General features: G+C 59.0%; 1 protein-coding gene across 1 annotated transcript; it reads left to right on the plus strand.

The window, feature by feature from the left end:
• The first annotated feature begins 1,211 nt into the window (after positions 1-1,211).
• Positions 1,212-13,938, plus strand: LOC137215916 (chloride channel protein ClC-Ka). The gene is made up of 20 exons (XM_067721509.1): positions 1,212-1,307; positions 1,907-2,013; positions 2,674-2,802; positions 3,553-3,681; positions 4,644-4,783; positions 5,125-5,202; positions 5,295-5,373; positions 5,912-6,037; positions 6,407-6,491; positions 6,602-6,703; positions 7,257-7,341; positions 7,599-7,772; positions 8,237-8,306; positions 8,476-8,586; positions 8,950-9,163; positions 10,023-10,156; positions 11,820-11,908; positions 12,056-12,139; positions 12,900-12,986; positions 13,468-13,938. Exons 2-20 carry the CDS (start codon positions 1,914-1,916, stop codon positions 13,513-13,515), a joined length of 2,064 nt encoding a protein of 687 aa, XP_067577610.1. The 5' UTR covers positions 1,212-1,307; positions 1,907-1,913; the 3' UTR covers positions 13,516-13,938.
• Positions 13,939-14,028: the final 90 nt, after the last annotated feature.

Here is a 14,028-nt window from a genome sequence, read left to right on the forward strand (position 1 = left end):
CTGGACGGCAGACCTCATTACCCACCCCCGCCCGCTTTGTGACCTTAGAGGAGTGACTGCACCTCTCTGATCCTCCATTATTATCTGCAAAATGGTGATACTGTGCCTGACCCGCAAGGGTGCTGGGAGGATGAACTGGGTTCCGGACCTAGTGTGCATGTTCCTACATTCCGTTGGGGTGGGACAGGGTCTGTGGCATTTACGTAGAAGCCCCAAGCAGAGCCACTGCCCATTGGGTGCTGTGGTTTGAGGCACTCTTCTCAGACTGGAGGGTCTGGACATGAGGATCTAGCCCAATTCCCTTCCCCCGCTCCAGCTCGTCGGCCCCCTCCCCAGCTCTGAGCAAGGCAGGTCTTCAAGGCAGGACCTCAGAGAGGTGTGAAGCCTTTGGAGTCAGGCAAACCTGGATGGAACTTTTGACTTTGTGCCTCAGCCTCTGTGACCCTGGGCAAGCAAGCAGCCTCAATTCTCCAAAGCTCCGTTTTTTTATTTAAATATTCATTTATTTATTTATTACTTATTCCTTTATTTTGGCCGGCCCGTGTCTTAGTTGTGGCACTCAGAATCTTGGTTGTGGCACGCGGGATCTTTAGTTGCAATGTGCGGACTTCTTAGTTGCGTCATGTACGCGGGATCTACTTCCGTGACCAGGGAGCAAATCCTGGCCCCCTGCACTGGGAGTGTGGAGTCTTACCCACTGGACCACCAGGGAAGCTCTGAAACTCCATTTCTTTAAAATGGCCTAATACTGCCCACCTCGCTGGGTTTCTCTGAGCACTCACTGATTTGGAGGAGGGTTGAGCACAGTGCCTGGCATATAGCAAAGGTGCAGTAATGATAGCACCCCTCCCCTATGGGTCCTTCTCCTCTTCCTTCTCTGCTCTTTCAAACCCCTCCCATGCCCAGCTCTGAGAACCCAGGGCCCTGACCTTCAGCCCCTGCAGATGACCCCTCACCATCGTGCTGTGTCATGAGCTTCCCCCTCCCAGGCCCTGTGTACCCCAGCCAGTAGCTGGGTTGGGTGCCACCCGCCTCTGTGTGGCTCTGGTAGGTTGGGGAGCCCCTGCCCCTCGTCCCTCCTGGCTGCTCTGGCCTGCACCACTCAGCTGGCCGGGGCAGTTCCAGTTGGTTTGTCAAGGACATTCTTAATGGCCAGGGTAAACCCCGGCAGGGTGGGGCGGGGAGGAGGGGGGGCCAGGATGTTGATTGGTGGAACACACACCTGTCCAGGTGCACCTGAGCTGCAAGCAAAGGAGTCTCTGTCAGAGGAGGGCTGGCTGGGGCCACAGCAGAGCGGACTGACAAAGGTGAGGGGCCGCCGGGTGCAGAGCTGGGGCAGGGACTTGGATGGAACCTGCCAGGACCAGGGCAGGCAGGGCAGGAGCAGGAAGCTGGGGGGCAGGGAGCCAGCACCTCCTTTGGACCCTCACGGCTTCTCCTTCTGGGCCTGGGGTTTTCCTGACTCTGGCCTGAGCCGAGGGGTTGGAGGCTCAGGGATGGGCATGGGGAGTCAGAGTGGTCCATGGGGACCCCACCGTGAGACAGTGACTCCCCTGGGCAAGGAGACTGCTCTGAGCAGCGGGAGCAGACAAGCGTCCAGGGAGGGTAGGAGTGGCAGCCACAGGATGGGGAAGGGGGCTCTGAGCCTGGGGTGCGGCCTTGATCAACCTGCTGCTGGACATGTAGGGGACAGCTAGGAACCACTGCCCTCATCCTAAACATTAACACACACACTCGCACCCTCGGGGTCACCCCCTCAGGAATGAAGGCACACCAGACCCACGTCCCCTCCTGAAAATGCCACCTTTCCCTTCTATCTGGGAAGTAGATATTGGAAGGGCCCAGTGGCTGGGTAAGGGCGTTGGAGCAGCTCACCAAGGGTCCGTCTGCCTGTCTACTCTCTCAGGGGCCTGATGGAGGAGCTGGTAGGGCTTCGTGAGGGCTCCTCGGGGAATCCTGTGACACTTCAGGAGCTATGGGGCCCGTGTCCCCGCATCCGCCGAGGCATCCGAGGTGACAGCTAGGTTCCCTTCCGCTCCCTGTCGAAAACCCCTCGGGACATCACCCTCCCTGGGTCCGCCTCCCCACCCACCTTGGAGCCCAAGAGCTGCCCCCATCCTGGGCGGCAGGGAGGGTGGGGATCTGTCTGCCAGTCTGTGGGACAGATGTGCTAGAGGTCTGCTCTCTGCCTTTTGGGAACGCAGCCCCCAGGCCTGATCACTCCGCCGGGGACCTTGCTAGGGGCCCAGTGGGTGCTCTCTGGCCTGACACCAGGACAGCCCCACCGGTCCTTGGACCACAGAGCAGTCTCTCTAGACTCTCGTGTCCTCTAAGCTATGTCCCCTGCGGAGATGCTGGAGAAAGTGTAGTTTCCAGCTCTCCCTCCACACCCTGCCCTCTCTGTCATTCTTCCATAAGTACCTCAGGAAGGGGCAGGGGTGGGGAGGGCGGGTCGGTCAAAGGCTCCCTCCTGGCGGGGCCAATAGGTCTGGCGCCCACCATGCTTCCACCTTCACTTGCACGAATCCTGCTGTCTCTCACGTGAGGCAGAGCCCCCTCCCAGCTTCCCTGGATTCGACCACCTGGCCCCAGCCCCACACAGCCCCTGCCCCCCGCCCCCGCCCCGTGCCCTCTCACTGGGCCCTGGGCTACCACCTGATGCCCCTGCCCCAGGTGGCCTCGAGTGGTTGAAGCAGAAGCTGTTCCGCATGGGTGAGGACTGGTACTTCCTGATGACCCTCGGGGTGCTCATGGCCCTGATCAGCTACACCATGAGCTTCACTGTCGGCCGTGTGGTCCGAGGTAACCCCTCCCCGGCATGCACGCCTGCTCTGGACCCGGGGCTTTCGAGCACGCTTTCGGGATGCCAGATGGGCCGCCAGGTGCAGCGGGGGTGGGGGAGGGCTCTGGGTGGGGAGGAGGCCTGGGTCTGGTCCTGGCTTTGCTCTTGACTTGCTGTGTGACCCTGGGCAGGCTCCTGCCCCTCTCTGGGCCTCAGTCTCCTCATCTGCCCAATGAGTGAAAGACCAAATAGTCCTTCTTCCTCTGAGCTCTATGCCCACCGCTTCCTGCCGCCCCTGCTCCCTTCTCCTCCCTCCTTGCTCTCAGCTCAGTAACTGTGGGGGAGAACACTTGTCTAGACCACCAGGCATAGAACGTTCTCTCCCCATGCTTCGGCAGGCTCTCTCCACCCTGAGGTCTCCCTGGAAGAGGGGGCACGGGGCAGGAAGTGTCTAACACACCTTCTCTGGGAGACTTGCTCAGGTGGGATTACGAGGACCTGCCATGCACCAGACCTCATCTGAGAGCCCATTTGACAGATGGGGAAACAGAGGCTCAGAGATGTTGAATGGCCTGCAAAAGGTCACTCAGCTAGGGAGTGGCAACACTGGGATGTGATCCAGGGTCCTACTCTTGCCTCCTCTTGGGGATCTGCCACTTACTGGGTGGTCCTGGGCCACCGCCCTCTGAGCCTCCATTTCCTGGCCAGCAAGTGGGTGCCTGAGGGCGGCAGAGCCCGTGGATGGCTCCCTGACTCCCAGCTGTCCCCAGCACACAAGTGGCTGTACCGGGAGATTGGGGACAGCCACCTACTCCGGTATCTCTCCTGGACCGTGTACCCTGTGGCCCTGGTCTCCTTCTCCTCAGGCTTTTCCCAGAGCATCACGCCCTTCTCGGGAGGTAAGCCCATCGCCCCACCACTCACCTGTTTGCCTTGCCCCTCGGTGCCCACCGCCCAAAGCCTTTTCCTGTCCTTCGGGGCTCCTGATGGGGGGAGGCAGGAAACAGTAACCCCACTTCACAGCCAGAGAAGCCAGGCTCAGAAGAGTTGTGTAAGTTGCCTGAAGTCACACAGTGAGAAGGACAGATCTTTTTTTTAAAATAAATTTATTTATTTATTTTTGGCTGTGTTGGGTCTTCGTTGCTGCGTGCGGGCTTTCTCTAGTTGCAGTGAGCGGGGGCTACTCTTCGTTGCGGTGCTCGGGCTTCTCATTGTCGTGGCTTCTCTTGTTGCGGAGCACGGGCTCTAGGCACGCAGGCTTCAGTAGTTGTGGCACGTGGGCTCAGTAGTTGTGGCGCATGGGCTTAGTTGCTCCGCGGCATGTGGGATCTTCCCGGATCAGGGCTCGAACCCGTGTCCCTTGCATTGGCAGGCGGATTCTTAACCACTGCGCCACCAGGGAAGCCCCAGAAGGACAGATCTTGCTTGACTCGGGTCACTGTTGGCTCTGCTCCCTTTCTGAGGGCTCCTCTGGGCCGGCACCATGGCTCCCCAGGGAGGGGCTCACGGAGGGGCACATCTCTTCCAGGCCTCTCAGCTCTGCTTTCAGCTCCAGGCCAGCCGCACAGGGGAGCTGCAGGGATGCATCTGGGTGGCCTGAGCTTCTCTCCTAGGTTCCCCCCATCCTGCAATAGCTGACTGGCAGGACCAGCTGGAAGAACGTAGGCAATTCACATCCCCTCTCTGACCCGCAGCTTCCTCATCTGCAAAATGAGTTTAGGAATCCTAACTCACAGGGTTTAGGAGAGCTGATGAGATCACGATGTGAAGCCCTGTGCAGGGTAAAGCGATAAGGGTTTATCTAGATATCGTCCCTCCTCTTCCTCCCGACCCCCACCCCGTCCATCCATCCCCTGCCAAGGTTCTGGAATTCCGGAGCTGAAGACCATCCTGTCGGGCGTGGTCTTGGAGGACTACCTGGATATCAAGAACTTCGGGGCCAAGGTGGTGGGCCTCACCTGCACCCTGGCCACGGGCAGCACCATCTTCCTGGGCAAAGTGGTATGGACGGGCATGAGAGCACCCCACCCCGTCCCACCCTGCCCTCCTGCCCCCTCTGCCTTTTCTCCATCCCCACCGAAGCTAGGTCAGGGGGAACTCAGGCCAGGGCCTGCCTTCGCAGGGCTGAGTCTTGGGGAGGAGACAGGCCAGGTCCCCAGAGTATGACAAAGGAACTGGGGAGATGGAGGCATAGGGAGTGGGTGGGACGGCCGAGCTGTCTCTGGATGAGGCTCCCTCTACCCCCAACCCTGGGCCCGGAGCGGGAGGAAGGAGAGAAGCAAGGGCCCCGGCTCCCCTCAAGGGGCGGACCCTGTGCCCTGTGCGCACACCTCCTCTGGCAGGGCCCCTTCGTGCACCTGTCTGTGATGATCGCTGCCTACCTGGGCCGCCTGCGCACCAAGGCCATTGGGGAGTCTGAGGTAAGGGGCTCATGGGCCCCCCCTCCTTGGAGGAAAGAGACGGAGGGGAGGGCGGGGGCTGACTCTCAGCGCGGGACTCCGGATCCCCCCAGAACAAGAGCAAGCAAAACGAAATGCTGGTGGCGGCAGCGGCGGTGGGCGTGGCCACAGTGTTCGCAGCGCCCTTCAGCGGTGAGGCCCTCCCCCTGCACCCCGGGCTCCCACCCCCGACCCCCAGTCCCTCCCCTGGCGGACTGACCAGCTCGCTCCTCCGCCCAGTGGAGGAACCCGCAGGGAGGATGGCGGCTAATCTGGTCTTGGTTGTTACTTCAGTCTTACCGGGAGGGCAGAGCCGCCCCAGGGTGGAGGTGGGGGTGGGCGTCGAGATGCTTCACGGTCACATTAGACAGACTTGGGTTTGAAACTCAGCTCGCCTTGCGTGACCCTGGGCCGGTGAGTTCAGTCCTCAGCCTCATTTCCTCATCTGTAAAATGGGGATTGTAATCGTCCCCACCCCAAAGGCTGTTGTAAGGTTTGGGATGGCCGAGAGGAGCGCCTACAAGCCTGTTCCCTAGGCAGGGAGCTCCCGCCCTGCCCTCCTCTCCCCTCAGCTCAGGACCAAAGAGAAGGGGTGGCCCTGTCTGTTCGGGCTGTGGGAGAGCAGGACAGGAGTGGTCAGGGCGCTGGGATGGGCGTGGTGGTGTCTGTCGAAGCTCAGTGTTGCCCCCAGGCGTCCTGTTCAGCATCGAGGTCATGTCCTCCCACTTCTCGGTCTGGGATTACTGGAGGGGCTTCTTCGCTGCCACCTGTGGGGCCTTCATGTTCCGCCTCCTGGCTGTCTTCAACAGCGAGCAGGGTGAGCCCCGCCCTAGACCCTGCCCCCTGCCCCGCCTTCCCTCCCTCCTCCCTCCTCCCCCCTCCCCTCCCTTCTCCCCTCTCTCTTCCCTTTTCCCTCTTCCTCCCCTTCCTCTCCCTCCTCCCTCCTTTCTCCTCTCTCTTCTCTTCTTCCTCTCCGCTCCCCTCCTTCTACAAGTGTGGAAACGAATTGACCTGGATTGGGCATGAAGGATGGGAGCCCCGAGGGTAGAAGGGGGAGGCAGGGCCAGGGAAAGGGTATTTGGGGGCAGGACATGGCAGCACCTCCACTCCTGCCTGTTAATTCTGAGCCTTCGGTTTGGCTGGGGTAGGAGTGTGGTCCCTGATCCCCACTCCCCTCCTTTCCCAGAGACCATCACCTCCCTCTACAAGACCAGTTTCCGGGTAGACGTCCCCTTTGACCTGCCAGAGATCTTCTTTTTTGTGGCGCTGGGGTGAGTGGATGACTCTAGCCCCTCAAGAGCCCAACTGGGGGCCTCCCCCAGCCTGAACTGCTGCCCTCGGTTCTGGCGAGGGGCTCTGGACTCCCCTCCCCCCCTTGCAGGGCCATCTGTGGCATCCTGAGCTGTGCTTACCTCTTCTGTCAGCGAACGTTCCTCGGCTTTGTCAAGACCAATCGGGTCCTCTCCAAACTGCTGGCCACCAGGTGGGCTCTGAATGGGGGCCAGGGACCCCGCAGGGTGATGCCCCTAGACTCTCCTGAGCCTTATATGGAGATCCCCACCCCTCACTAACACCCCTGTCCAGGTCCCCATAGTAACGGCTCCCCCACTTACTAGGCTCCCAACCCCAATATTTGAGCCCTCCCTCCCTCACTAACCTCCCTCCCCCTCACTGAACCCCTACTTCCCCGTGGAGCCCCAGGCCCCTTACTGAGCCCCGTCTCCTTCCCAACCTTGTCTGCCCCTTGGCGTTGGCATTTCAGAATCAGCCCTCCTCCACCTTGGCCGGTCCTGCCCTGGTCCCACCTGCCTGGCGGGCAGCCCGCCTGTGTCCCAAGCTCTCCTATGAGCCCCGACCCCTGCTTACCCGAGCGGTGTGGGGCTGACCCCCACCCGTCCCCTGCTCCCTGCTCCTGTGCCTCTTTCTCCCGTCCCTGCCTCAGCGTCAGCCAGCAGGGTGGCGGCCCGCTCCGTGGGGTGGGGGGAGGGGAAGAGGACGGCTGGCACTGGAGCTGGCCCTCCGCCCCCACCCCACAGCAAGCCTCTGTATTCCGCTCTGGCGGCCTTGGTTCTCGCCTCCATCACCTATCCCCCTGGCGTGGGCCGCTTCATGGCTTCTCGGGTAAGGGGTGCTGAGCTGGGGTGGCCAGAGGGGGGAATGCCCAGTCGTTGTCCAACTTGTGCCCATCATCTCAATCCCCACAACGCCTATAAGGGGATGGCTGTGCAGCTCCAAGAGGGCCAGAGCCCTTCCCAAGGTCTCCCCCCAACAGGAAGTGGCAGATGAGGATTTGAGGCAGGGTCAGGCAGTGGGGGGGGGGGGTGGCAGGGACTGCTGTCCGGCCCTCACGCAGAACTCCAAGCTGCCCCCTTCTCCAGCTGTCCATGAGGGAGCATCTGGACTCACTGTTCGACAATAACTCGTGGGCGCTGATGACCCGGAACTCGTCCCCACCCTGGCCCTCGGAGCCCGACCCACAGAACCTATGGTTCGAATGGTACCACCCGCAGTTCACCATCTTTGGGACCCTCGCCTTCTTCCTGGTTATGAAGGTGGGCTCCCGGGGCCCCCAGGGATGTGCACAGAGCTGAGGCCAGCCTTGGGTGGGATGGGGTACCTCCCCATAGCATGTACATAGCGCAGGGCCTAGGCCTTCATGCAGACTCCCTGGCCTGACCTCTGCCCGCTGTGTGGTCCTGGGCAAGTTGCTTCAGCTCTCTGAGCCTCAGTTTCCTCATCTTTAGAATGGGCTAGTTACTGTGCTTACATCAAGGAAGGTTGAGAGGGAAGAAAGGAGAGTCCCTGGCACAGTGCCAGGCACACAGTAGGCACTTTGCCAGGGTGGGGATCCTTCCCCTGGGCACACCTTCCCTCACACCAGATACTGGCGATGGGCATGTGCCTGGGCATCCTCCTTCTCCCTGGGAAACCCCCCTGCCCCCTGTCTTGTCCCTCCCTTGCCTACTCTTGTCCAGCTGCCTCTAACCTCTGCCCCCTCGGTTCCCGCCACCCACAGTTCTGGATGATAATTCTGGCCACCACGATCCCCATGCCCGCTGGGTACTTCATGCCCATATTTATCTTCGGTGAGTCTGGGGTGTTGAGGGTCTGAGAAACTCAGAGTTATCGGGTCAGGGCCATGGCTCCTGGTCCACCCACCTCCCCAGGATGGTACTGAGGTTGATCCCCAGGGATGGAGGGCTGTGGGGACTGGGTCAGCCTGGCTCCCTGCCCTCACCCTAAATCTGTGACCAGGAGCTGCCATCGGGCGCCTCATAGGGGAGGCCCTCTCTGTTGCCTTCCCAGAGGGCATCGTGGCTGGAGGTGTCACCAACCCCATCATGCCTGGGGGGTATGCCCTGGCAGGTGAGTAAACCGGGTTCCCACCGGACGGGCAAACATCGTGGGTCTGGGCTGGACCCGGAGAATCAGCCAGTAGCTCTGCAGGGCATGGGGAGGTCATTAGCCTCCCAATGAGCCCCACCCTTCCCTGAGCCCTTCCCCTTAGCCTCCATTACTTTTTCTAGCTCCTGTCATGTCCCTGGTGCCCCTTCTTCCTTACTGCTCTTTCCCTCACCAAGCCCAGGCATAGGGCACTTCCAACAGTGGCCAATGTGTGGCCTCTGGACAATTCCCACCCCAGCCCATGGCCATAGTCACAGTAGCCTTGCCCTTTGCATGAAGCTGTCTCCTGGCCTGAGCCCCCCTCCCTGGCTCTGCCCCCTGCAGGGGCTGCGGCTTTCTCAGGGGCTGTGACCCACACCATCTCCACAGCATTGCTGGCCTTCGAGCTGACTGGCCAGATCGTGCACGCACTTCCTGTGCTGATGGCGGTGCTGGCGGCCAACGCCATCGCCCAGAGCTGCCAGCCTTCCTTCTACGACGGCACCATCATTGTCAAGAGACTGCCATACCTTCCGTGGATCCGGTGCCGAAAAATCAGGTGAGCGGCGTCTGCTCAGGCTGGCTGACTGAGGTGATGGTGTCTGGGTGGGCTGACCTTGGACATGGGTGAGCATGGGAGGGGCCGACACATGGCTGCTCCCTAGTCTCCATTCTCGCCAGCTCCCTGTGTGACCTTGGGGGAGTCCTTGGCCTCAGTGTCTTACTGGTCATCAGTCGGTCTCCACAACAGTAGGACAGATATTGCCCATTTGTCAGAAAGTGGGGCTCAGAGAGGTGCCACGTCTTGCTCCAGGTCACACAGAGAGTCAGCGCCAGCTCTGGGAGGCCCCACTCCTGCTCTGCTGTCCTCACTGGGGCGTTGGGAGCTGGAGGTGGGACTGGAATACTGCAATGGAAACGAGCTTTGAGGTCCTGACTCAACCAGACAGGGCCGAGCAGCCTCTGTCCCCAGAGAAGCAGGACTAAGAGGCTCTGAGAGCCCTGGGTCCAAGGCCCAGCTCCAAACATGTGCAAGTTGCCCCCTTCTCCAGACTCAGTTTCCCCATCTGTTAAATGGGGGTGGTTACTCCCGTGATTTTCAAACTTTAAAGCTCTTTTTTCCCTTTATGCCATAAAACTTTTCTTCAAATGAAATTCTCCAGCGACGGCTTCTGAATAAAACAGGTCAAAGTAGAGCTGGTGTAGGGGGGAGATAGGGGTCCAGAGGGCATAGGCCAGCTGGTCCCCAGGTTCCTCCCTCCCTACCTTGGGGTGCTAGGAGCTGTTCATCCCAGGAATCTCTTAGACCCTGCCCATGCTGAAGAACCGGCAAAACTCCTCCTGGCTCGCCCCAGCTTGTCCAGGGGTCTGGATAACCCGCCACCCCAGGACCTGATGGGAGCATCCCTCTGCCCCAGCTCTCACCATGTAATTGTGGAGCACTTCATGAACTGTACCATCACCACGCTGGCCAAGGACACACCGCAGGAGGAGGTGGTCAAGGTCGTGACCTCCACAGACACTGCCGAGTACCCCCTGGTGGAGAGCACAGGTGCCCGACAGGAAGGGGGAGCACGAATGGGGAGGAGGCATTCCCTCTACCTTCCTCTTGGACCTGGGAGGGTCAGGCCCAGGAATGGGTAAGCAGGGCATTGTACCTATCAGGCACCTGGATCCAAAACCGGGCTCTGCAACTGTGTGACCTTGAGCAAGTCACTTCACCTCTCCGAGCCTCAGTTTCCTCATTGGTAAAATGGAGGTAATAGCCATCCTACTTGCGGAGCTTAGTCCTACTTACGTCCTACAGTAGGATGATGGGAACACTACTAGGGCCTCCCAGAAGGCTCCTTCCCTCAGTCTCCCCTTCAGGCATTCCCCAACTGAGTCACCTCCCTCAACCCTGTTGCCATGAGAAAGACATCCTTTTAGAGAAAAATGAGTGGGGGCCCTTGTTAAAAGACACATAAGCTGAATTTTGGGAGAGGACCTAGCTAGAGCATCATTTCCCTCTAGGACAAGTACAGTATGAGTGGGAAAGATAAGCTGGGGGGTAGGGAGGGGACAGCCATGCCCCACTCAGGGCCACTGTCAGCCCATATGTCCCCTTTGTGCAAATGAAACAAAATGCACACTTGGCAGCATAGCACAGCTGGATTTTGATCCCCACTTGTCCTTTGGGCAGGTATCTTGTGCAGTGAGCAACCTGCACAACCGTATGGGTCATCCCCATACCTACCCCAAGAGGCATAAAGCTATTTATGAGCAGCAGAACTGTAGTAAATCCCTTAAGCTCTATGAACTGCAGTTGCCACATCTGGAAAATAGGGAGGACAGAGTTGTCAGAGGTTCTCATCCCAAAGGCCAGGCCCTTCTCCCCACCCAAATTGGGACACCTATAACATTATCCCACAGAACACGCCAAATATCACACTTGAAAATACCTGCACATGGGTGACCCCTCAAGAAGCTTCACCCCACTGCTAGAACAAGACAGACTCCACTTCTACCCTTAGAGCCACAGGAAGCAAAGAGTTCCCAACCAGCACAGGCCCAGCCTGTGGGACCTGCTGCTCATCCAAGAAACAGCTTTAATTGTTTTTGTTTTTAAACAGGGAGCCTTCGTATGTCCAGTTGTAAAGTTTTTATTTTACTGGACAAAAATCAAAACTATCAGGCTGTCCCTCAAAACGAAATACCTGCAGACTCCAGTGGTACCCTGCAGTGAGGCTCGCCAGGCCTCCAGCACACAGGAGGACCTCAGGACATGGCGGCCTTCCAGGTTCATGCCTTCACTGGGCTGAGCCAGTGCAACTTCCTATGGGAAACGAGGGACAAAGCCCAGCCCTGACGCACAGACAGTTTCATGCAGGTGTCCCAGACCTGCTCCTGCCTTGAGGCCCTGCCAGGTGGGGCATCTTGGGGTGGGCAGGTTACCTCCCGGCCCCCTGGCAGCCTTACCTGGCCACCCTCAGCTACCACTCCTCCACGTCAGAAGCTGAGTGACCTTGGGCAAGACAACTAACCTCTCTGTGCCTCTGAGCCTCGGTTTCCTCTCCTGTAAAATGGGTGATAATAGTTCCTGACCCATAGGTGCTGTATGTTCCCGAGAGTCATGAGAACACCCAGCATAGTTCTTGGCACATCGTAGCAGTCCAGTAAACGTAAGTTCCTTTTTCATAATGTGGCTTTTTTCCTCTCCCTCTCCACTTGTCCAGAGTCTCAGATACTGGTGGGCACCGTGCGAAGGGCACACCTGGTGCAGGCCCTCCAGGCTGAGCCACCCTCCCGGGTTCCAGGACACCAGGTGAGTGCTCATATGAGGTGTGAGTAGAGGATGGGGAGTCAGCAGGGTTGTGAGGGGAGTGGCCAGCTGATAGCCTGTGGTTTGAGAGGGGCTGCCTGGGGAAGGGGGAGCTGTCCCAGGCCCCCATAACCCTTCCCCCATCCCCAGCAGTGTCTGCAGGACATCTTGGCTGGGGGCTGCCCCGTGGAGCCAGTGACCCTGAAGCTGTCCCCGGAGACCTCCCTGCACCAGGTAATGGCGAAATTTTTCGCTGTGGGCAGACAGGGGCCCTGGGATAGAGGGGAAGAGCCTGAGAGGGAAACTTGGCTCCAGCTTCCCGGACATGCTGTGTGGCTTTCTGTTCCTCCTGGGCCTGCTTCCTCACCTGTGGAATGGGCATGCAGTTCCTGCCCTCTCTGTCTCTCAGTTCCAGGGCTGTTGGGATGATGCAGAGACTAGGGAAGAGGGAGAGCTTGGGAACCAGAAGATTCTGGATGGAAAGAAAGAGTGGTTAAAAATATGTCTTTTCATCAAGGCACACGTGGGTTTCAATTTCAGGTCTACCACATTCTGCCTGTGTGATCTTGGGCAAAGTACTTAATCACTCTGAATGCTGATCCCCTCCCCCCTGCAAGCACAGAGCCTGGCACATGGGTCATGGAGGGACAGAAGCAGGTTGGGGACCTAAGGGTGGCCCCAACCCCTCTGTGCCAGTGGATGATGCCAGATGATGCTGAAAAACGGGTCCTTTCCACTAGTCCCTTGTGTGGACTCTGGGGACCCCTGGTGGTCACATTGGACATTGCAGGCCCAGGTCTTGGTCTCCCACCCACCATCACAGCTGTCCAGCCCTCCCAGGCTCAGAAACAAGGTGGGGTGGGCACCACTGGGACAGAGCCTGGCCCGGGCCTTCACCTCTGCTCAAAGCTGCCAAGCTAGGAAGAAACTGAAGCCAGAGGGTTCGGGTCGGTGTCACCTATCCTCCAGTGTTTCCTAACCGCCCCCCCTGCAGGCACACAACCTCTTCGAGCTGTTGAAACTTCAGTCCCTCTTCGTGACGTCTCAGGGCAGAGCTGTGGGCTTCGTGTCTTGGGTGGAGGTACCATGGTCCCAAGGGTGGAGCAAAGGGGAGGAGCCATGCTCAAACAGGCTGGGGAGGTGGGGGGGGCACCAAAATTCTGCCATCAAATTTGGAGGGGCCTTGGGACTTCCCTGGTGGTCCCGTGGTTAAGATTCTGCTCTTCCACTGCAGGGGGCGTGGGTTCGATCCCTGGTCGGGGAACTAAGATCCCACATGCCGCACAGCGTGGCCAAAAAAAAAAAAAACTTGGAGGGGCCTCATGGGATTCTGATGAGCCTCATTTCCTGGCCCAGAGTAGCCAGCCACTTGGTCCAGCTACCTCTACCTTATTTTGTGGCCAGCCCTGCCATTCTCTGGGCCTCAATGATCTGATCTATGCAATAGGGAGGCACTGGCTCTAAAATTCACTCCAGAATCAACCCTTAGGGGAGTCAAACTATACTGGTGCCCCCCACTTGCAATCTCCTCTACATCCTCCCCACTCTGTTCTCTGTTCTAGTTGAAGAAAGCAATTTCCAACCTGACAAACCCTCCTGCCCCAAAGTGAGCCAGCCTGGCAAGATGAAACAGGGCCCCTCAGCTGCCCTGGTGACGGAGATGGGGCAGAGACCCTGCCTCTCTCCCCCCCCATCATAACGCACCCCTCCCCTCCAGCCCAGCTCAACTCTTCGGCAAAGTAGGCAGCTAAGCTAGCACTGAAGAGGCCCCATAGTCACCACGTCCCATTCTCCATGAAACAAGTGCTACCTGCCTTGAAGGACAAATCCCCCTCTGGACAGAACTCAGAACGCAAGACAGCAGAAAACCAGCATATGGTGGGTGCTCCATGAAAGAATCAAATTCACGAATGAAGACATTGGGATATTCTGTCGCCAAGGGCACGCAGAGATGCCCTCTGAGGGTTGTATGACTCCCAACCGGAGGCTCCTGAGAAAAAATAAAGCTGATTGCCAGAGCCGTCTGTCCCTCATCTCAGCATCCAGGGTGTTATCTTGCCGCCTCAGCAAGGCCACATTCGCCGGCCCTGAGTGAGCTCTTGGGGGCCCCCTGGTGGTCATGT

Source organism: Pseudorca crassidens, chromosome 2 (genome assembly GCF_039906515.1).
Source record: "Pseudorca crassidens isolate mPseCra1 chromosome 2, mPseCra1.hap1, whole genome shotgun sequence".
NCBI lineage: Eukaryota > Metazoa > Chordata > Mammalia > Artiodactyla > Delphinidae > Pseudorca > Pseudorca crassidens.